Source organism: Antennarius striatus, chromosome 9, assembly GCF_040054535.1.
Source record: "Antennarius striatus isolate MH-2024 chromosome 9, ASM4005453v1, whole genome shotgun sequence".
In the NCBI taxonomy this organism is placed as follows: Eukaryota; Metazoa; Chordata; class Actinopteri; order Lophiiformes; family Antennariidae; genus Antennarius; species Antennarius striatus.
In genome coordinates, this window is record NC_090784.1 from 15,249,205 (window position 1) to 15,271,512 (window position 22,308).

At 39.3% G+C, this 22,308-nt stretch overlaps 3 protein-coding genes across 6 annotated transcripts; 2 read left to right on the forward strand and 1 right to left on the reverse strand.

The window, feature by feature from the left end:
- The first annotated feature begins 362 nt into the window (after nucleotides 1–362).
- Nucleotides 363–13,305, forward strand: LOC137601090 (phosphatidylinositol 4-phosphate 5-kinase type-1 alpha-like). 3 transcript variants are annotated; one of them, XM_068323093.1, is made up of 17 exons: nucleotides 386–450; nucleotides 2,203–2,241; nucleotides 3,226–3,260; nucleotides 3,974–4,066; nucleotides 4,268–4,398; nucleotides 4,491–4,608; nucleotides 5,721–5,873; nucleotides 6,046–6,345; nucleotides 6,709–6,944; nucleotides 7,041–7,124; nucleotides 7,475–7,523; nucleotides 8,417–8,501; nucleotides 8,607–8,777; nucleotides 8,915–9,047; nucleotides 9,140–9,202; nucleotides 9,285–9,383; nucleotides 9,483–13,305. In XM_068323093.1, exons 1-16 carry the CDS (start codon nucleotides 405–407, stop codon nucleotides 9,379–9,381), a joined length of 1,833 nt encoding a protein of 610 aa, XP_068179194.1. In that variant the 5' UTR covers nucleotides 386–404; the 3' UTR covers nucleotides 9,382–9,383; nucleotides 9,483–13,305. The 3 variants fall into 3 exon arrangements, with proteins under 3 accessions (XP_068179195.1, XP_068179194.1, XP_068179196.1); XM_068323094.1 differs by lacking the exon at nucleotides 2,203–2,241 and having other exon boundaries at nucleotides 363–450; XM_068323095.1 differs by lacking the exons at nucleotides 386–450; nucleotides 2,203–2,241; nucleotides 3,226–3,260 and adding an exon at nucleotides 3,310–3,471.
- Nucleotides 13,306–13,388: 83 nt separating this feature from the next.
- LOC137601093 (serum amyloid P-component-like) lies at nucleotides 13,389–16,021 on the reverse strand. Of its 2 annotated transcripts, none has more exons than XM_068323098.1 (4): nucleotides 15,940–16,021; nucleotides 14,331–14,388; nucleotides 14,075–14,177; nucleotides 13,389–14,005 (listed from the first exon to the last, which is right to left on the reverse strand). In XM_068323098.1, exons 2-4 carry the CDS (start codon nucleotides 14,386–14,388, stop codon nucleotides 13,495–13,497), a joined length of 672 nt encoding a protein of 223 aa, XP_068179199.1. In that variant the 5' UTR covers nucleotides 15,940–16,021; the 3' UTR covers nucleotides 13,389–13,494. The 2 variants fall into 2 exon arrangements, with proteins under 2 accessions (XP_068179199.1, XP_068179200.1); XM_068323099.1 differs by lacking the exon at nucleotides 15,940–16,021 and adding an exon at nucleotides 14,962–15,043.
- Nucleotides 16,022–16,630: 609 nt separating this feature from the next.
- LOC137601584 (26S proteasome non-ATPase regulatory subunit 4-like) lies at nucleotides 16,631–22,164 on the forward strand. Its single transcript, XM_068323838.1, has 10 exons — nucleotides 16,631–16,677; nucleotides 17,417–17,557; nucleotides 17,641–17,755; nucleotides 19,102–19,188; nucleotides 19,636–19,704; nucleotides 19,885–20,100; nucleotides 20,280–20,388; nucleotides 20,512–20,649; nucleotides 21,604–21,659; nucleotides 21,752–22,164. Exons 1-10 carry the CDS (start codon nucleotides 16,652–16,654, stop codon nucleotides 21,920–21,922), a joined length of 1,128 nt encoding a protein of 375 aa, XP_068179939.1. The 5' UTR covers nucleotides 16,631–16,651; the 3' UTR covers nucleotides 21,923–22,164.
- Nucleotides 22,165–22,308: the final 144 nt, after the last annotated feature.

Below are 22,308 nucleotides of genomic sequence, written 5' to 3' on the forward strand. Positions count from 1 at the left end.
TTGTTTAGTTCTATTTCTATCTTTGGTTCTACTTTATCACCTTTATATCATCCCTTGAACCACACGGCTGTGTCTTTCATATTTACATATATAAAAAATCAAACAATTGCATTTTCAGGAACATGTCCTTTGTACTCAGTTATAGTCATTTAGATTTGGTCGTGGTTTCTAGAAGTGAGTGGAAAGATTAAGTATTTTTAATACCTTTGAAACTCATGTTAACATCAACGCTATTGCAAAGATTACCTGTTGATGTCCTACACATTCAAGTGAAGTAATTTCTCGCGTCGAACTGACACTGAAGCTGTTCCACATCAGTCCACTGGGGGCGCTCTCGTGCCAGTGCGAGATGAACATCTGAATCAACTATCGGCGCTGACTGTGATGAGAACAGTCAAATCGTAATGGCGACTGCTGGAACAGCAGATTCGGGATCAACAGCCCCGACAGGTATCTAGATGCTAGATCTTCTTAATATGTTGTCTTAACATAAACATACCAAAACAACTCACATTTAAAAACGATTGAAATTGTATTAGTAGATACCCAGGGTTCCACCGAGTCCCGGTTAGCCAGTTTAGCTAGTTAGCGTTGTAGCTCTCAGCCTAACAAATGAACCAAGTCATAGCTAGCGCATTTAGCTGCCAATAGATTCACCTCAATGGGTGCTTTTGTTGATCAAACTCAAGTCAACAAGCCGGTTAATTATTGGGATGAATAAGGTTAAACACAGCGTGAGAAAGCCCAGCGAAACCACGTTGGCTGGTATCGGGTTTGTGATCAAGCCGGTAATTGTGATCGTATTTTATGCTAACGAGATAGCGGGATGCAGCAGGAGTTATCAATTTATGAGTCTCCATAGATATACAGTCATATACAAATATGGAAGGGAGAGAGGTAGAAGTGATATGAAAGAGAGAGATGAGATGAAGAATGAGTTCAATAAATATTGGTCTATTGCAGAGTTTATTAATCAGTTGTGCTAATTGGCTGCTGTTTCAAATGAGTATTTCTGTCCGTGGTTCCTCTAGCCTTCCTCTCCCGTTACGCCCCACCGGTCCGTTGGCCCGTCTGTCCGTCCGTTCAGGGGTTTTTAAAAAAAAAAACTTTTATTTTGGGCAAAATACATACTCATTTTCCATTTAATAACGTTACCTTTAAAGGTAGTCTGCTATGGATCGTTTCAACATTTATTGTCTAGTGACACGTTTGTTATGCCTGGACAGAAGTGGAGCGGGCTTCGTTTGTCTGCTGCTCCCGTCTGTTTCGTCAGAGGTTCGTGTACCGTTAGATCTGGGAAAGACTGATGCTCATGTCAAGCATTTTATTATGAGATTTATTGTGGATTTAGGATAAAACAGATGACACCACTCTAATCCATTTAGTTGTGCTTTCCCGTCCAGGGAGAAGTACTCTTTCCCTGTTGGCTGACCAGAGTGAATTAGTGAATAAAAATAGTGAGGTACTCATGTTTCTACCACATGACTGTGAACCCCAGACTGTACAACTACAAAATATAACATTCTGTTGAACACACACACTCAGATGTTTGAGTGACAGTAACATAATGTGTAATCCCCACTAGCCCCTATTGGCCTGGTTTCCTAATTGGGGCAAGAACCGGTATATTTATGGAGTCTTCATAGACAGGAAATTATGTTACAGAGTCCTTCCATGTTATTGCCCTGTGCAGGCTGCAGACTACAACACTATGATGGAGGCTGGCATTGAGTTGTTAAGCATACAAAGAGGAACAGTTGGTTTACCATTGTTGTATGGCTGTCATTGGCAAGCTTAAGTCATTGTTAAGTAATTGGATTTGGTTGTGTAATTCCTACCATGAACGTGCTGCACAGTGTGTGCCTTTATCCAGTTCTGTTTTGATTTTTGAGAAAATGCACTGTGATTAAATTAATGCTGCAAATAGTACTTATTTCTGCCATCAATTTGCAAATCAGCATAAAATTTAGAAGAGTCTTTATAAAGTATTTGGCTTTTTGCTTTGCTTAAAATATACAAGTAATAGCAAAGGATTAAACAATCATCACATCACACTGACACATGTATTTATCGTTCCAATTCTCAAGGAAACACTTTATTTTCTTTTTTTTTTTACATCTGTTTAAAGTAATTTTTGAGTTTGTTCATTGTTGCTCCTTTATGAAGTCAGGCTGTGTAGGCTGACCATGTCCTACTCCACAGATATTAGGACTCAGTTCTGGAGAAGGGCTTTGCAGCGAGGTGCAGTGAGAGGACCTCTGTGTGTGTGTGTGTGTGTGTGTGTGTGTGTGAAAACAAGCTGCATGAGCAGTGATATAATAGTGTGTTGTTTTACATAATGAGAGGGAATGTGGGCAGAATGATGCCTATTGTTTCCTGGAGGATTGCCATGTGTCCCTGTTGACTGAGAAGAGATGCATAGCAGTCAATGATTCTGCCTTGTTAATAACCGCATTTCTCGATTTGAAGTGTTTCCTCTAACTGCACATTGCTTGGATTGAGCTTACTGGACAGTGATTAATATTCACATCCAGCGTTCTTATTACAGGTGAATGATTTTGTCAGGTGATTGATTTCAGTGGTGTTCTTTGCTTACAAAGCCACTGTGTTCTGTTATTACTGTTTTCCCGGGATAGATCCATTTGTCAGAAGCTTGCTAAGTATGTGACTAAAAAAACACGTTTACTTGATAATGCCTCACGATGTCAGTGTGCCTTTACAAGTTGCCTCTCCTTTGCTGATTTATTAAATTTACCTACTGGCACTTAATAAAATGTGTAGTCATGTTGTAAGAAAAATGTTAAAGGAAGCATTACTCTCAACACTAAATATACTGTTACAGCTAGTACTGGAATTTATGGAGTTTTTCATATGTAGACAATATCCCAATGTACCAGATGAATGTGGAGCAGCTGTCTCTGGGGAGAAGCAGCTCTAGTTCAAATAGACCATGTGTATCATGGCCAGTTGTTAGTGACTGTGGCCACATTGAGGTTTGGCCTCATCATTGGCTTTATAGTCATCAACCAGTGCTGGAAATAGGCTGCTAACTAATCACTACAGCATTTGTAAACAGTCAATTATAATTTATGGGAACTGCATTAATCAGCACTTAAATAGAATCACCAAGTCGACTATGAAGAAGAGGAGCAGCGGTTCAGATATTTTGATATTAACATCCTTCTCACATCATAAGTCCCAGTCTAACTTGTTTTTCCTCTTTAGGGACCAGTGGCATACGAAAGATGACCCCTGCTGAGGTGAGGATCTCACAAATGATTTCACTGCGTCAATGGAAACTTTATTATGTATAGCCCCAAGCAATGTAAATGTTTATCCACACAACGTGGATGAGGGAGGGAGAACAAGTTTAGAGAATGGAAGCGTGTGTTAAGGCAACCCCCAGCAGCTCGGGTTATCAAACCGGCAGAATAATAAGGCTGTCCCATTTTGTTACACTGATGATAACAGGTGAGTAAACAGTAGGTATGTTTGTGTGTAGCTTCTATACACTAATATCATATTTCCAACACAACCTTGGAGAGTAAGACCGGCTGCTAAAATATCTAGAAACATGTCTGCATTTTACTTGGAGAAAACAAAGTTTTCAGCTTAACTTAAAAGAAGTTAACTCAAAATATTTAATCTATTTTTGCAGCCTGTTGCACAACAGACCAAATTTTTGTGCAGCTTTTAAGTTGATTGTCAAAGTCACAGCTTTTGTTAAATAACAAAACTTCAGTTTACCAGGAAATCATCTGCATGGCTTCTTTACCATCTATACTAAGGCCAATAAATGAACCCACAATACCAAAATGTAGGTTTGATTATAATAAATTAAGAGATTAAAGGTTATTGTTTTCGATTTGTAAAAAACAAAAATTTTCGGAATCACAAAAAATAGGAATATTTTGCAATTTGTGACACACGCACTGTTTCATTTAAGTACTATTTTTCTTTGGTCGTTTCTCAGATGCCCGGCTCTTCAGGAATGGCTCAGAGTATGAAGAAGACCATTGGACACCGGGGTGTTGAGACCACCACAGGAGAGACCACCTATAAGAAGGTCAGAACAGTGTGGGTGGTGGTTTTTGACACCCCCACTGAGCAGCAGTGGTGAAACTTTGAGAAAGACGTTTGGTGTTTCTAAAATTAGTTGGGTGTTCCCCTACATGCCGAAGAATTGAGAGTGAAACAGCACAAATGACTGGGGTAAAATATTTTTAGTTCCAGCACTTACTATATTTTCCCTCTCTGACTTCTGTAGACCACGTCATCCGCCCTGAAGGGGGCCATCCAGTTAGGTATCACTCACACCGTTGGCAGTTTAAGCCAGAAGGCAGAGAGAGACGTTCTCATGCAGGACTTTGTTGTGGTGGAAAGCATCTTCTTCCCCAGGTTTGTAACAGAAGTCAAAGTTAAAGTTACAAGGGTTTCATTTCAAGTGATTGAAATAACCCCTGTGTCTCTGACTCTCATGTTTTTTTCAGTGAAGGCAGTAACCTGACCCCGGCTCATCACTACAGTGACTTTCGCTTTAAGACTTACGCTCCTATTGCCTTCCGTTATTTCAGGGAACTCTTTGGTATCCGGCCAGATGATTACCTGGTCAGTACTGGAAACCAAATCCTCCAAGTTACCCCCGGTGTCACTAGAGTCCCTTACAAAAGTCTTGTCGCTTATTCATTTTGTAGAGACAACAGCTTATAACCTGACTTTTAATTACAGGTACTGTAATTTGTTGGTTTTAGAAAATGGTTCAAATGACAGCCAAAACACTCCAAAAAGGGTGTATAAGAATCTAATCTTTCCGTGATCATTGAATGAGCAATATTTCTTCAGTCAAAAAATTTATTTTAGTATATTAAACATAATTTAAGAGGATTTTGGCTTTATAATTATAATTACAGTATTTTCTGCACTATAAGGCACACTGGACTATAAGGTGCACCTTCAATGAATGGCCTATTTCAAAACTTTTTTCACAAATAAGGCCCACTGGATTATAAGGTGCACTGTCGGTTTTTTAGAAAAGTAAAGGCTTTTAGGTACGCCTTATGGTGCGGAAAATGCTGTATATAATTATAAGATGTTTCTACAAAATGAACAAGCAACAAGACTTTTGTCAGGGACTGTATTCCTATCCATTTGTTTTGCAAAAATGTAAAAAGTTTGGTAGCTTTAACCTATGCTATTGTTTAGGGTTTCAGAATCTCACTTAATAGTGAACCTTCCCTGGATTAGAGAAATCTAATCTATTCATAGAGGAGTCTTGAGACATGAAGTGTTTGAGTGAGACAGATTTCTGACCATGTGGCTCCTATTAAAAAAATGCTAAATACATGATTACAACTTCATAGTGCTATGCAGTTGACAAAATCACAGGCCTGACCACCACTTCAGTCCAGATATTTTTTGGGGGGGTTTTGCTGGTTTTTCAAATAAATAGTTTTTATGCTGTCATGATAGTACCCAGTTTCATAGTCTACGTTTTGTCCTGACTTAAAAAGGGAGGTGAGTATCTCTGACCTGACTCAAAAACCAAGATGGTCATTCCATGCTCACCATTACTGAAGGCTTCCGTAATGTTCAGAGGTGTATTTGCACCTCTTGTACTTTTATCTCATCAAGTCCTTTTGCATAAGTAGTACAGTTGAACATTTAAGGAAATAAATGTCAATGGGTTATTAATGTTAATTCCTCTACCTCTACTCTTTAAGTATTCCCTGTGTAATGAGCCACTGATCGAGCTCTCTAATCCCGGAGCCAGTGGATCCGTCTTCTATGTATCAAGTGATGATGAGTTCATCATCAAAACTGTGCAACACAAAGAGGCAGAGTTCCTCCAGAAACTTCTACCTGGATACTTCATGGTGAGTCTACCACTAAACATAACAAACAGATGACTGTTCAGTGTGAGTGACTGTTACTGCAGGAATTATAATTACTTCATAGTAGGCAACTTAAATTTGTAGGATCTCTGAAGTATTTCTGATTTGAATGTCAAATGCTTGATGTTTTCTCCGCATTCTTTCTTCCTTCCAGAATATCAACCAAAATAAGCGCACCCTTCTCCCCAAATTCTACGGACTGTATTGCGTTCAGGCAGGTGGCAAAAATATCCGTATTGTAGTAATGAACAATCTTTTGCCTCGGATCGTCCCCATGCACATCAAATATGATCTGAAGGGCTCCACCTATAAAAGACGAGCTTCGCCAAAGGAAAGAGAAAAGGCTGTTCCCACCCACAAAGACCTGGACTTTTTCCAGGATTTGCCAGATGGCCTGCTTCTAGAAGCGGACAACTACAATGCCATGTGCAAGACTATACAGAGGGACTGCTTGGTGAGTCCTGGAGACATTTGTTTTTCATTGAAATAAGGACACTCATTAGCTTAGAGCTGAAATGGCTGTCCTATTACTGAAAATTAGAAGAAAAAAAAAGTTTTTAAAAGCAATTTTTAAAAAAACAGTACTGTATTTTAAATGCAGAGGTTTTGCACGTCTTCAGTTGTACATTCAAAATGTTTCCCTTCTGACACTTACCACTACCAAACATCAAATCAGACAAATGAGAATGAGAACCTCACCAAAACAATGTCACCAGAGTTTGTGGTATTTTATGACATCAAACATGTGTACGTTGAAACATTTTTTTGTATTCATAGTCTTGCAGTTTTATTTATGGTGTTTGTATATTTCTTTTAGCTTTTGCAGAGTTTCAAGATTATGGACTACAGTCTTTTACTGGGCATCCACAACATGGATCAGGCCAGTCGAGAGAGGGAGCGTGTTGGGGCCAATTCAGGGGACAGTGGAGGTTCGGAGGGAGCGGTGACCCCGGATCAGCGCCGGCCACAAGCACAGAAAAGTCTGTACTGTACAGCAATGGAGTCCATTCAAGGAGAGGCTAGAGGGAAGGGGGCTTTGGATTCAGAGGACCAGTGAGTCAAACACAGAAGATTGAGCGGATCTTTGTTAATGACTTGGGTGTGATAGCTAGATAATTGTTTGTTGTCTCTCTTCACTTGTCTTTCCAGTATGGGTGGTATTCCATGTCGTAATTCTAAAGGAGAGAGGTTGCTGATCTACGTCGGCATCATTGACATTCTCCAGTCCTACAGGCCAGTGTCTCAGAACATCCAAATTAAATACAGTAATCCCTCGCGCATTCGCGCATCAACACGCGCTACTTTACCTCATCGCGGATTTTTAGTAGGTAGTCACGTGATACCGTACTCGCATTCTATTGACTGACGGCATCCGGAAGTGTGCTATGTTCTGTGAGTCTCGGAACGCAGCGACTGTTTAACTCTTATTGACTGTTTAAAGCACTTTTGTGTCTCATTGAAGTCCGAGACTCACGGAATGGAGGGCACTTCTGGATGCCTGTATTTGTAGAAGCTCTGTTACTCACTGGGAGCTTGTCACTATGGTTACACATAATCTCCTTTTATCCTATGTTTTTGTATAGGTTTATTAAGAAGTTGGAACACTCCTGGAAAGCACTGGTCCATGATGGGGTAAGAACGAGCAAGTCTGAATCTATGAAGCTAGGCAAAGTGTGATTAAACTGTTAGAGCAATGACTTCTTTGAGTTTCTTATGAACTCCATATATATTGATCATTGATCGATCATCCATAACATAACGACCAGTGAGAGGTGAAGTGAATACCACCGATAAACACTGATCATCTATTTTCATGGCACCTGTGAGTGGGTGGGATATATTTGGCAGCCAGTGAACATTTTGTCTTCAAAGTTTAAATGTTTGTAGGAAAAACTGGCAAACATAAGGATATGAACGAGTTCGACAAGGGCCAGATTTTGACAGCTAGTCACTGAGTCAGAGCGTCTCCAACACCACAACTCTTGTGGGTTGTGCTGGTCTGCAGTAGTTGGTATCAGTAGTTGCAGTAGTTGGTATCTATTCATTAAAAGTAGTCTAGGGAAGGAAGTGGTGAATCATAGACAGTCATGGGCATCCAGCATTCATTACTGCACTTGGGGAGCAGCCCATGTGGCTTGCTCCATCAGCTGAGCTGCTGCTGCTGAAGTGGCTGAGATATTTAATGCTGGTTCTGATAGAAATGTGTCAGATTACTCAGGAAATCACGCTGTAGCCACGTACCAGTCAGGGTGGCCGTGATGACGTGTTTTTTTAATCATGTTACATTTGGCTCTTAGGTATTTGAAAGCATCCAACTAAATTTCTAACTCAATTCATTAAAATTATCTATATAATCTGTAATAACATGTCTGGAAAGTAAAAAATAAACTGACTAAAATAATTTATGGATAACTTGATAATAAGTACAACTGTTAAGGAAAGTGAAAAGAGAAGGAGTCGCTGGTTTCTTAAATATGAGTTATCTTCCAGCTTCTAATGGCTCTTTTGCTGTTTTGTCACTTTAGGACACAGTTTCAGTTCACAGACCTGGTTTCTATGCAGATCGTTTCCAGCAATTCATGTGCAACACGGTGTTCAAGAAAATTCCACGTAAGCATCCATATAGTATATACAGGATGAATTTGAATTACACTTGGGAAAAGTGTAGGTGCCCTACTTTATTGTACTCTTTTTGATTTCTTCCGTCTTCATCAGTAAAACCATCACCGTCCAAGAAAAGTCGTGGCGGGGGTCAGGCAGGTCTCAGGAGGGCCCCCACTCTGGGAGCTCCCACCCCGCTCTCCCACGCAACAGGGCCGTCTGCCATCGACTCCAGGCTCGTCTACCACAGCCACTTTAAAAGCACGGAGTCAGAGGCAGACAGTGGTAAGAACCCAGAGGTCACAAGCAAAGCAATGAGAAGATTACAGTAAATAGAATGATATCCATAGTTTTACTCATAGCTGTGCTCAGAGTGTACAGGTGTTGCTCTCTGCAATCATTTAATGATTTACTGTTTTCAGGGATACAGGCTGGCAGACCAGATCTTGTTCCGAGGACCCCTCCTTTGGTAGAAAACCCTGCCGACTATCAGGCCAACCTCTCTGGCTCATCAATAGGCAGCACTGGAGCGGGCTCCAACTCTCCTCCCATACGGTAAAGATCCACCAAGATAAAGATGCATAACCAATATTCATTTGTCCTTCTCACTTTCCAACTCTGTTTTCTTTGCTGAATCGTCACTGTAGGTCTGTAGGGGTGGAGGTCCACAAGTCAGCAAACACAGACCTTGACCAGGGTTCTTCTCACAGGTAGAAGCCAGTGATAAGGACTTGAACTAAACTGTAAATAGACACAATTGCTCTGCATTTATCAGCTCTTTTTTTTTTTCAGCTTTGAGGCAGAAGGAGTTTTGGATAAGTCAGCCAATCTGTCGGGTAACGAAGATGTAGTTTCACTCTCAGACATAAACCCTGAAACAAACATTTGATTGTGAGTCTAACCATCGGCATGTTGCGTTTGCAACTACTTAGGATTTTGTACATTTCTTACATCGTTTGGACGATTTTGTAACACGACTTCTTTTCACAGGATCGACAAATGCCACTTACAGAGGAGGCATTTCTTGATGAGATGCCTCCAATGTCCCAAAGCCTGATTATCTTTGACATACACCTGGAAAAAAAGACGTATGAATAACAGTTCTTCAGTGGCTCTGGTGACATTCAGTTGATTAAACGAAGACCTTCTGCTGCGATGGCACGAGAAACAGGAGAAATAGTTTTTGTAATGTACAAAGCCCAGGCCTCATTCACTAGTGCGTAATGAAGGCAATCGTGTCATCCAGGAAGTCAGCCAATCATGTCCACTTTTGGCAGCACATAGAGATGTGAGTTTCAAAAGTCCAGCATGAATACATGCAAAAATGTTTAAGAGCACATGACACAGACTGCATTTTTTGGAGTGAATCATTTCATGTGTTTTCATTGACTGTCTAAATAGGTTCACATTTCTGTGATTCACTGCACTTATCATTGGCAAAGAGCTATCAGCTGCCATTGTTGACTCTCGTCTAGTACACATTTCTTTCAATTGACTGTGGGTGTACAGTAATTGCCAGACATCAAATTTGGAAACGATACACCGATGCTGCAATGTTTTTCAATCAAAATTTTTAGTTGGACTGCTGGAAGCCACAGTGGTGCTGCAATGGTGAATGTTCCTCACAATGATTCCTCAAGTAGAAGAATATTAACATGGGGAACCACATATGTATGAAGCTGAAAACCACCTAGTGTGACCATGTGTCTATACATAAATTAGTAATTCTACAGCTGATAGAAGGGTAAAAAATGCACCTCTGTTAGAAACAGATCTTATTAATGGAGTTGAAGTCATCACTTAAATATTTATATTTCTGGAACAGCCATCGACAGATTTTTAAAAAAAAGCATTTTAAAGCAAACACTAGCACAACTTTTTATGTTTGTCATTCGTTTGGTCATACAGTTCATTGGCTGTAGACTTCAGACAATAAGAATGTCTGTCTTTTAATGATAATTTCTGCTGGTTACAGAAATCACTCCTGTCTTCTTATTCCATGTTTACCATGATTTTTGTAACCAAGTGACAGATGGTTTGGAGAGAGAGAGAGAGAGCTTTTTACGCCAATCAGATATTTCTGATACAGAGTTTTGAATTGCTAAAATCCTAGATGTCATCTGACTCTCTAAGAAATGACTGTTCATGTTGTTAGGCACACATGGTCTATGCAGCAAAGAGGGAAAGGGGACATGTGAGCTGTGAGTAATAGCACGGAAAACCTCTCCCGCTCATCAATGCACAGTTTAGGACTTTGTCTTTTGTGTTATAAGAAAATTACAGCACCAAAGAAGAGAGTGGAGAGTTCCTATAATATTTAGGATACAGTACAGGTATGAAAAAAAACACACTCCTGAACATTGCCTGGACATATAAGTTATATGAGGTAATAACACTGGGTTGTCCTGTGTTTGAAAAATCTGTTTTTAAACTGGAAGATTTGCTGAGTAGTTTGATGTCTGCTAAACTGTATTTAGCTAGTCCCTGTAAACATTCATTTGTATTCATTTACAAAAATAGGTTTACATTGTGGCCTGAGACATTTCAAGATTTAACTCCACATTCCTGAGAAATTCAAGACATATGTTCTGTAAACTGTGGTCCTTTTATTTTCAACCTGTTCATTACTAAGTTGATTTGCTTGATGGTATTCTTGGTATTATACTGACAGAAAATGTAATATTTCAAACTGATAAGTCAAGTTGACATGTGTTAGCCACCAAAGAGAACACTCGAAGAAAACCTTCCTTTTTAGGAAAAAAAACAGGATTATATTTCGAAACACCTATATTTTAGTACTTTTATGCTGTTACTGCTCTTTTAATTTACTGTGTAAATACTGCACACAGAACAGTTTCATCAAAATTGTTCTGTATTACACCTTGAAATGCAGTGGTATGAAAAAGTTTGGGCACACCTGATTATTTTCCTGATTTTCTTTTATAAATAACTGGTTGTTCTGATCAACAATTTCAGTTAAATTTGTCCTATAGTAGATGAACACAATGGTGTTGGAGAAGTGAAGTGAAGTTTATAGGATTTTCCAAAAGTTCAATAATTATTTAAACAAAAGTAGGCAGGTACATAACTTTGGGCACCTAACACAAAAAATACATCAGTATTTAGTAGAGCCTGTTTTTGCAGATATAACAGCCTCTAAATGTTTTCAATTGCTTCCGATGAGGGCCTGGATTTTGTTTATTTTTCACTATTGGTCTTCACAACATTTCTCCAGTTCGGTTAGTTTAATGGTTGCCAGCATGGTCAGCCCGCTTTAAATCACACCACAAAATTTTTGTCTATTCAGGTCCGGGAGTGAGATGACTATTCCAGAACATTGTACTTGTTCCTCTGCATGAATGCCCTTGTAGAATTTGAAGAGCGTGTAGGGTTGCTGTCCTGTTGACATATACAGCTCCGGTGTAACTACAGTTTTGTCTCTGATTCTTGGACATTGTTTGCAAGAATCTGCTGATGTGGACTAGAATCCATACGACCTTCAACTTTAACAAGATTTCCTGTATCTGCACTGGACACACAGCCCAACAGCATGATGGAACCACCACCAAATATACTGTGGTAGCAGGCATTGGTTTTGGAACCCTTTTTTTTTTCAACTGCAATGCGCACCGCCCCTTGTTATGTCCAAATAACTCAATTTTAGTCCAATGAGTCCAGCGAATCTCATTCCAAAATGAAACTGGCTTGTCCAAATGTGCTTTAGCATACCCCAAGTGGCTCTGTGGCACATGCACAGGCAGAGCTTCTTCTGCATGGGTCTTCCATAGAGCATCCCTTTGTGCAAGATGTGCTGAATAGTTGAACGATGCACAGTGACACCATCTGCAGCAAGATGATGTATGTCTTTGGAGCTGGTCTGTAGGATGACTTTGGCTGTTTCACCATCCATCGCGTCTGCTTATCTGACATTTTTCTTGGCTTGCCACCCCGTGCCCTAACTAGAACTGTGCCTGTGGTCTTCCATTTTCTCACTATGTTCCTTACAGTGGAAACTGACAGCAGACATTTTTTAGATTTCAGGGTCATTGAGCTTACTAAACAAGTTTTGTGTTCCAATAATTAGTGCGGAAGTTATTCAAATCAATAAAACAACAAGGGTGCCCAAATTTCATAAACTTCATTCTTTCTCAAAAATTACTGTTTGTCTGCTATTTGACATATTTAACTGAAATTGTTGATCCAAACAACCTGTGATTTATAAAGGAAAATCAGGAAAATTATCAGGGGTGCCCAACCTTTTCATACCACTGTATCTTCCCTGTGTGTTTAAAGGGCAATGCACTCTGTAGACATTACAATGACTGAAGTAATGCAATATGAACCACATTCTGCCACCATTTTAAGAAGTATATTTATTAATATGTTTTATTGCCACAGGCTGAAATGATAAAAAATATTCTGTACCTTAGTTGATTGTACGTATACTGTATACTGACAGAAGGATGTCTGAAACTTGATGGAGTCTGTTACCTATGAAGTGGGACTATTTGAGCTTTTCAGTTTTTATATGTCAAGTTTAGATTGTGATGATTGATTTTGTCCATGATGATCATAGGTTGTTAATCTCACATTTTTCTATATGAATGTTTCATACGGCCTGTGTGCCAACATTGCTGGTTGTCTTATGCTTCAATGACTATATTTTTACTGTGTATAAAATGTGCATATGTACATAGGATCACAGAAATGCCTTCTCATGCAATGTGTACTGCCTGTCCATCCATGTTTCAGTTATGTGATGGTGATAATTTCCTGTTGGATTTGAAAGGATTATACACGTTTTCTAAATCTTGGTTTTGATTCTTTGTTCATGTGTTTTACCGTTTCTCAAATGGCTAACCCCTCCCCCAAAACAAACAACCAAACAAACAGGGATTACCATCAATGTCTGAAGAGACTTTAATCATCCCTAAAGAACATGAGACTTGCTTTATATAATGAAGGCTTGAACCAAGGGGATTTTATTAACTCACTCAGCCAGTTATTTAACATCACGCTCTTCAGCCACCACCACCTGTCCAATAACGTCGTAGCTCAGGCTACGCCAGTTGAACACGTTGCCTGGACTAAAGTACTTGCCATTCATGTACAATTTGATCTGTTGAGAAGGAATGACACTGTCCCACACATGGACATCAGTAATCATACCCATGAATGACTGACTTTCATCGAAACCCCCTCCATATGAATCCTGCTCTTGCCCCAGGATGGTAATAGGCGCTCCACTGATGGCCCCAGTTTTGATGAATCGTATGATGGTCGCTTTCCCATCCACCCACAGTTGAGCCAAACCACTATCAGAACTCCAGGTGCTACACAAAGAGTGCCAGGTGTTTCGAGACAATGACAGTGCCTGGAAGTCTGTGCCACCCTCCCGAGCGTGAGTCCTGATGACATCATTAGAATTGGTCTTAAACAGCACAAAGTCATTGCTGTGTGCTGTGGTTGCCATTGAGAAGAGCACGTAGTTTCTGGCAAGATCTGTCTGGAATCTGAAAATATGTGACAGCTGTGAGAAACATGCAAATGGTGTCCTAATAAGCACAAAGATTTCTCATTACCTGAGACATGTGGTCAAAGCACTGAATCTGCTTTGAGAGGTCAGGAGTTTCACATGGTCTGTCTTTGTCTCCTTGGGGAACACAAAGACTTTGCCCGACATATCTGTACATGTAGAAATGGAGGATGAATGTTGATGACATGAGCAAAAATGTTTTGTGATTGAAACTAGTATTCCAGTCATGGATTATCATCCAAACGTTACTTGATCAATATGAGCTTGAACACAAATCTTTGTTGATTGAAAGGTTGACTTACCTTTGGTTACAGCATGACATGTTGCAAAGACCACCATCAAAAGCAAAAGCTTCTCCATCTGCAATTTCAAGAAATTATTTGACTAAAATTTGAGCAATAATTTAGTGGTTTTACTTCATTTCAGAGCAATTATTCAATCAGAGTCAGGAGTCATATTCATTCATTCATTTTCAAGTACCGCCGCAGCGGGTCACGGGAAGCTGGAGCCTATCCCAGCTGGCATAGGGCGTGAGGCAGGGGGCATTCCGGGCAGTGCACCACGAAGCCACATACAAAGACATACAAACACGCACACGCACACTCACTCCTACGGGCAATTTGGGACCGTCCAATCAACCTGAAGCGCATGCTTTTGGAGGTGGGAGGAAGCCGGAGAACCCACGCGGACACGGGGAGAGCATGAGAAGTCCCCGCAGAGAGGGACTCGAATCCGGGTCCGCCGTGTTGCGAGGCAACACTGCGCCACCGTGCCGCCCTGGTCATATTCAGTCATTCTTAATTTTACATCACAAAGATTACACGTCTCCCAAAAAGTTGATGACTGAAGAAATTGACCAAACAAATAGCAAATGACTGTTTGAAAATTATTTTTAATGACAAATCCTTTCTGTATGTTTGAGGTGTCTCCTACCTTGTGTGTCTTCTGAGGTTCCTGTCCTTGGTGCCCCAGTTGAAATTTGTCTGTGCAGCTTTTATATGAAACAAATGTTTGATCTGTTTCACCATAGAGGACTGTGGACTCTTAAATTGAGTAAACCAAACAAATGGAGAGGTTTTTTGGGGTCTACATTGGTGTTGGTTTACTTGGTATCCTCATTTTTAATTTTTTTTTTGTCCAAAGAAAAGGTCTGATTTGTCACTAGTGCACACGTTGCTGTCAGTTTGAACTAAGGAGGTCAGATATACAGTAACATTATGTGGGAGTGCACAGCTGTTTCATTTCCTAATCCCACATCCATTATACTGGCACAACACCACTTGGTTTTGATACAAGATCTCAATATGTTGGAAGCAGGAAGGGGGATGTAACACGCCATACAGCCAAGTATCAACAGAGAATGTAGTCTCGACCTCATCTTTACTCAAATTTCCTATGTTGTTGAGTTGCCTGTATCAGACCACTTTTGAATTATTTTTTTTTAACAGCATCAGTTTTACGTAATGGGAGACCTTGGTGTGAACTGATAGGAAACACTATCTGGCTCCTGAAGTGGTGCAATTTTATTGAACTTTGTCCAGAAGTGCAGTACTGTACTTTGTTTATTTTATCTGAATCCTGTGATCTCATAAAAATTTAACAGCAAACCAAAGTCAAGACTGGTTTGCCATTCATGTACAATTTGATCTGTTCAGAAGTGATGACACGGTCCCACACATGGACATCAGTAATCATAACGATGAACGATTGATTTTCATCGAAATCCCCTCCATATGAACCATGTTTTCAGGAGTCATATTCATTAATTCTTAATTTTGTATCACAAAATAAGTAAATATCACTCAAATAAACAGTTGATGAAAGAAGAAACTGACCAAACAAACTGCAAATTACATTTAAAAATTCCAAATGAAAAACGAAACGTTTTTGTATGTTTGAAGTGTCTCTTACCTTGTGTGTCTGTGAGGTTTCTGTCCTTGGTGCCCCAGTTGAAATTTGTCTGTTCAGCTTTTATATGAAACAAATGCTTGATCTATTTCATCATGGAGAACTGTGGACTTCTTTCTTCTCCCTAATGTAACAACAGGAGACATTTTTGGGTTTGAATGGGTGTTGGTTTAATGTATCATGATACCTTCACATGTTATTTACCCAACAAAGAGCATTGATTTCTCACTTGTGTACAAACCATTGTCAGTTTGAACAAAGGTGGTCAGAAACATGTGGGACTGCACAGCATTTCAATTCCATGTCCCACATCCCACTTACTGAGACATCACTTGGTGCAATTTTGATACTAAATGTAGACAAAATTCAGAGTGAGCATCCATTATACTGTAAACAATAACATTTATCAGCCTCAACATTAAAGATCTTGTCCCCCTTCTGCAATCAAATGTAATTAAGTAAAAGGAGATTTGCAAATCATTGCATTGATATAATGACCTAGCTGTTATCAATTTGGGGTTGTATCTCACCGTCTGTTAATGTTTCATCTATTCTGTTTGTAACTTTTGAAAGTCGTATATAGTGAAGTTCCTATCTTGTCGGATCAAGTTATCTTATGGCGGTAAAAGGAAAACGCCTGCCTTTTGTCCCTTTTCCCCTAAAAAACTACATTACCCATAAACCAACACGATGACACTGGTCCATCGCGTTCAAGATGGTGCTTGAAAGTACTATGGTCTGGTAAGGAATCTGAAATACTGTATGTTTAAACCTGGGATGTACTCTTTTGAATTTTTCCAAATTGGTTAATGTTTTGACGTTCGTCTGAAACATTATTTCTTTCTTTTTTTTTTTACTTTTAAGGTTAAAATTTTCACGTCATTTCTTAAGTCACTCCTTAGTCTGCCGTTAGCCTGCTGCAGCTACTAGCACAGAACTAACCAATGTTTCTTTTCTTTTCGTTTTTTCCCTAAACATATTCTGTTGACTCCCACTAGGTTGTACAATTGTGCTGCCTGACGTTATGAAAACAAAGGCCAAAAATCATTTCTGACATCAACAAAATGGCTTTGTATGACGTTAGGAATTGTTGGCTAACAAAAGCTGTCAGTGAGAGAACATGCGTTTCATTTGGCTATGTTGTTGTCTTTAATTGACAAATACAGAAATTAAGCTGTCATTTAATCCAATTCACTCACAGGTGAAAATGCATTCAGAAACTATAACAATGTGGGAAGAGATGTCGGAGAAGTCTTTGCAAGAAAAAACGCTGAAATTGCCTGACTCCAAAATATAATCTGGAACAATATCAAACAACAAATAACAAGTCAAGAAACTGAATGACTAGTTCTGCTGAAAACTAAAATATAATCTGTCCTTTTTAAATTAAAAGTTTTCACACCTTGACATGTTTAGAATATTTGTAAATATATATCCAATCTGCGTATTTTTCATTGGTTTCTTATCTCATTTTTGTTAGTGTGGACAACAGTGAGTATATGCGCAATGGAGACTTTCTGCCCACCAGACTGCAGGCTCAGCAGGATGCAGTTAATATTGTTTGTCATTCCAAGACCCGTAGCAATCCAGAAAATAATGTTGGCCTCATCACAATGGCAAAGTAAGAAGCACCCATTTTTTTGAATTAGTGTCCTGACATATGAAATATTTTGACATAACTATTTGTATAATATCTCTGTGCAGCAACTGTGAGGTGCTGACTACTCTGACTCCAGACACTGGCAGGATATTGTCTAAGCTCCATGCTGTGCAGCCTCAAGGGAGCATCAGCTTTTGTACTGGCATCAGGGTGGCACATGTGAGTTTGTGACTTTCATCACTCAGTGAATCTTGTCCTGTTTTGTTTCCTGGAAGTAGGCAAGGAGTAGGAAAATAAAGTTTTAAAGCATGAAATGAAGTCACAGGTCAGTTAAATTTGATGATTGGAATATACTGTAAACAGTTTTTATTCAAACCATGGCAAACTGTGTGAAACCCAATTTTTTTTCTTCATTGATACAGTACTGCCACAGTTATACACAACTGGTTATTAAATACCTTCATTATTTCTCTAGCTTGATTCAATGAGCCATACAATGAAGTTATGGGAAAGAGTAGTTGGAGCTAGACTAAGGGAAGAAGTGAATATTTGTGAGCAGCAGTATGGTTTCTTGCCAAAAAAGAGTACTACAGATGCAGTATTTGCTTTGAGGATGTAGATAGAGAAGTACAGAGGGAGCTGCATTGTGTTTTTGTACATCTGGAGAAAGCTAATGACAGGGTGCCCAGAGAGGAACTGTGGTATTGTATGAGGAAGTCTGGAGTGGCAGAGAAGTATGTTAGAACGGTGCAGGACATGTATGAGGACTGTAAGACAGTGGTGAGGTGTGCTGTAGGTGTGTCAGGAGTTCAAGGTGGAGGTGGGACTGCATCAGGGATCAGCTCTGAGCCCCTTCTTGTCCGCTATGGTGATGGACAGGCTGACAGATGAGGTTAGACAGGAATCTCCATGGACTGTGATGTTTGCAGATGACATTTTGATCTACAGTGAGAGCAGGGAACAGGTGGAGGAGAAGCTAGAGAGGTGGAGGTTTGTCCTGAAAAGGAGAGGAATGAAGGTTAGCCGCAGTAAGACAGAGTACATGTGTGTGAATGAGAGGGACCTAAGCGGAAGAGTGAGGTTACAGGGAGAAGAGATCAAGAAGGTGGAGGATTTTAAGTACTTAGGGTCAACATTAGAGTAATGGTGAGTGTGGAAAAGAGGTTAAGAAGCATGTACAGACAGGATGGAATGGGTGGAGAAAAGTTTCAGGTGTGATGTGTTGATAGAAGAGTTCCAGCTAAAATGAGAGGAAAGGTGTACAAAACTGTGGTGAGACCAGCGATGTTGTTTGGTCTAGAGACAACAGAGAGGAAGATACTGAACTGTCAGGCAGGAGGCCTAGAGGAAGACCAAAGAGGAGGTTTATGGATGTTGTGAAGGAGTTGGTGTAAAAGAAGACGATGCAGAAGAGAGGGTTAGATGGAGGCAAATGATTCGCTATGGCGACCCTGACGGGAAAAGTCAAAAGAAGATTTCTCTAGTTAGATGTGACAAATGTGATATAAAGATTAGATTGTCAGAAATAGATTTTATCTATAAGATCTTTTATTTCCCCTCCACAGTTGGCACTGAATCACAGACAGGGCAAAAACCACAAGATGCGCATTATTGCATTTGTTGGCAGCCCAGTGGAGGACAACGAGAAAGAAGTGAGCCAAGTCAACATGTTCTACTTCATATTATTAATCATATGCTGTACTAGCCAACAGGATATTTGTGATTCAGATATTGGTAATCAGGGTTTGAGGATAAGGTTGACGTTTTCTTGTAGATAATGCTTTACACTCTCAAACATAAATCGTTTTGCTAAGTGCACTTGAAATATTTTGCTTGTACACATCAGAACAACTCTGACCAATAATTGACTATTATATTATAGATTTAAGTCAGTTAAGTTAGTTAACAAATCAAAAAACTGAGCATAAATAAAATCATGAAGAGCAGAAAACTTTCAAGTCTCTGATAGCCTCAGATAAAAAAAAAATCTCTGGGTTTGTTCATGTTTTTAATTAGCTTGCTTTCTTTTTCATTTAAACTACAGCATATATTTGATATATATTTCAGACCCCGTTAATTGATTGTCTATTTTTTTGCAGTTGGTAAAAATGGCAAAGCGGTTAAAGAAGGAAAAAGTTAATGTGGATGTTATTAACTTTGGAGAGGAGGTATTGTTCCAATAGACACACACATACACACACACACACACACACACACACACACACACACACACACACACACACACACACACACACAATCTTTTTTGCATTCCCAGACTGCTTTTGTTTGTTTTCTCTTTATAAACTGTTACCTACTCTACCTACATATAATTTTTCTTATGTCTGCAGGAATTCAACACAGAGAAGCTAACTGCCTTCATCAATACACTGAATGGTAAAGAAGGTGCAGGCTCCCACCTGGTCACAGTGCCCCCTGGCCCGAGTTTGGCTGATGCCCTGCTGTCCTCCCCAATCCTGGCTGGTGAGGGAGGTGCGGTGTTGGGTCTGGGTGCCAGTGACTTTGAATTTGGAGTGGACCCAAGCGCAGACCCAGAGCTGGCCTTGGTGAGGTCACGGTAGCTCTCTCGTGACGTAACTTTATTCAGTACATACGTCATAAAGCACTGCATGTTGGTATATTCAAATTATGTTTTTTGGGGAATGCTGAAATTCAAAGGATTCAAATTGGGGAATTTAAAGGAATGCAGACCAGTAATTTTGTTTTTGCTTGTTTTTATTACAAGGCTTTACGGGTATCTATGGAGGAGCAGAGACAACGACAGGAGGATGAAGCTCGCAGAGCAGCAGTTGCTTCAGCTGCTGAAGCTGGTATTTCGTCATCTGCTGCAGATGGTGCGAAAAATGTTCAGCTCCCATGATTTACTATCATCAGTCCTACACTCGGCACATATTTTCACTAATTATTTTACAGCACCCACATGTGTGAGTTCATGCAGTATTTTCTTTCTATTGCAGAGTCTGAGGATGCCTTGTTGAAGATGTCTGTTCCACATAAAGACTCATCCACACCTGCTTTACCAGATTTCAGCCGCATGACAGAAGATGAACAGATTGCTTATGCTCTGCAGATGTCTATGCAGGGAGCAGGCACAGGTTAAACATAGATTTTCAGTTAAGATTATATATAAATATTCAAGTCATCAATTAGCAAACTGTTAGCTATGATCCAGAATTTTTCCCATTATTTATAAAAATGTTGGGGGTTAACTCATAGTGCAGCAGTATACACTTTCCTATATTCTGCAGTCATTGTCTCCTTAAATGAATGTAGCCTTAAATGGTCATAACATAAATTTAACATAAACTTAATTTAACTTCTGGTTTTCAGTCACTGAGGGTTTTTGACCTTCCATGTCATCAAAGCCTATATACAGTCTGTGTTTGTACAGTTGTTTACCAGGCTGTGTCACATGATTACAGCAATAATAGACCATTTTATGTAGTACTAAATTTTTGTTCACACAATTATTTCCTACTTGACTGTTCAGTTGAAATTTAAGAGTTTTTTGAACATTTTACTAGAATCAAGTGAAGTTGTTTTTTTTGTGACTTGAATTTAGAAATCATCTATTTGTTGTTTAACTGTAGTTTATTTTCATTATTTAATTTTTTTATTGCTAGTTTGGATAATGATTACCTAAAACTGATTGGAGTAGTTTTTGTTTGTTTGACAGGGAACATAATCTCTCCATCAACAATTTTTTGTTTCTTATTTGACAAATGGAGACATGCTCAGTAACTTTAGCAAAAACTTTGAAATTGCAGCTTTGTTTTATAAAAATGTTTAAAAAATTTAGTCTATATAATTATCTCTTCACTGTAGAAGTTCCAAATGTGAGTTTAAAAGTCAACGGCATATTCAGCATGCTCTTGAATACTTTGCCCTCTACAAGTCCACTTTTGACTGTCTATGAGTTAGGTGATGCATTTGGATTTTTGCGGTCTTTTTTAAGTCCTTGACTGACTTTATTCCTGTCACACACAGGCACATCTGTTCCTCTGGATCAATCCCATTTTTACTACTCAGACTTGTCTGTTTTCTTGTAGAATTTGGTGTTGAGGACATGGACACAAGTACTGACATGGAGTCTACCAAGGCTACAGTAAGAGCAATCCCTTATGAGTTCTCAGTTTTTGGCATTACCTCATTTAAAAGTATTTGGTAAAGATTAGTAACAACACATTTCTGTACCAGGATGAAGAGGACTATGATGTCATGCAGGATCCAGAGTTTCTTCAGAGTGTTCTAGAAAACCTTCCAGGAGTTGACCCCAACAATGAGGTCATTCGTAATGCCATGGGATCTCTAGCCTCCCAGACAGGTTCTAAACCAGATACTAAGAAGAATGAGGATCAAAAGAAATGACCATCCATTGACAATTAATATATGATAAATAAGAAAGATGGGAGGGTTGAATTGCATGATATTCACAGTACCATTAATATCCTGCAAACAAGGAATAGTTTTGTTTATATTTTTATTTAACTTTAGGTCACAGGACCTCTTTCTTTTTTGTATGTGTGTGCTTTTGTGTGTGAGTGCGTCATACATTTTTGTAATACAAGTGATCAATAACATGCAAACTTAAATAAATACACAGAACATGAGATGTGGTGTATCTGATGCTTGGAGTTTATGTACATTCCTTAAACTTTCATCTGAATTTAGAAGCAAGGTCCTTCTTTTGTTGTGTGAAGAGTGCAAAACCAAAATTGACATGACATTTTCATAACGAAATTTCAGAAAAGCTG

Excerpts from the sequence above, each read along its gene's own strand:
- LOC137601090 (XM_068323093.1), top strand. The coding sequence starts at position 405 with ATGGCGACTGCTGGAACAGCAGATTCGGGATCAACAGCCCCGACAG. Across the intron at positions 451-2,202 it reads GGGATCAACAGCCCCGACAG|ATATTAGGACTCAGTTCTGG; the intron begins GTATCTAGATGC and ends CCTACTCCACAG. Across the intron at positions 4,399-4,490 it reads GAAAGCATCTTCTTCCCCAG|TGAAGGCAGTAACCTGACCC; the intron begins GTTTGTAACAGA and ends TGTTTTTTTCAG.
- LOC137601093 (XM_068323098.1), bottom strand. The coding sequence starts at position 14,388 with ATGGAGAAGCTTTTGCTTTTGATGGTGGTCTTTGCAACATGTCATGCT. Across the intron at positions 14,178-14,330 it reads ATGTCATGCTGTAACCAAAG|ATATGTCGGGCAAAGTCTTT; the intron begins GTAAGTCAACCT and ends CTACATGTACAG. Across the intron at positions 14,006-14,074 it reads GCTTTGACCACATGTCTCAG|ATTCCAGACAGATCTTGCCA; the intron begins GTAATGAGAAAT and ends ACATATTTTCAG.
- LOC137601584 (XM_068323838.1), top strand. The coding sequence starts at position 16,652 with ATGGTGCTTGAAAGTACTATGGTCTG. Across the intron at positions 17,756-19,101 it reads CTGGCATCAGGGTGGCACAT|TTGGCACTGAATCACAGACA; the intron begins GTGAGTTTGTGA and ends TCCCCTCCACAG. Across the intron at positions 20,389-20,511 it reads TTCGTCATCTGCTGCAGATG|AGTCTGAGGATGCCTTGTTG; the intron begins GTGCGAAAAATG and ends TTTCTATTGCAG.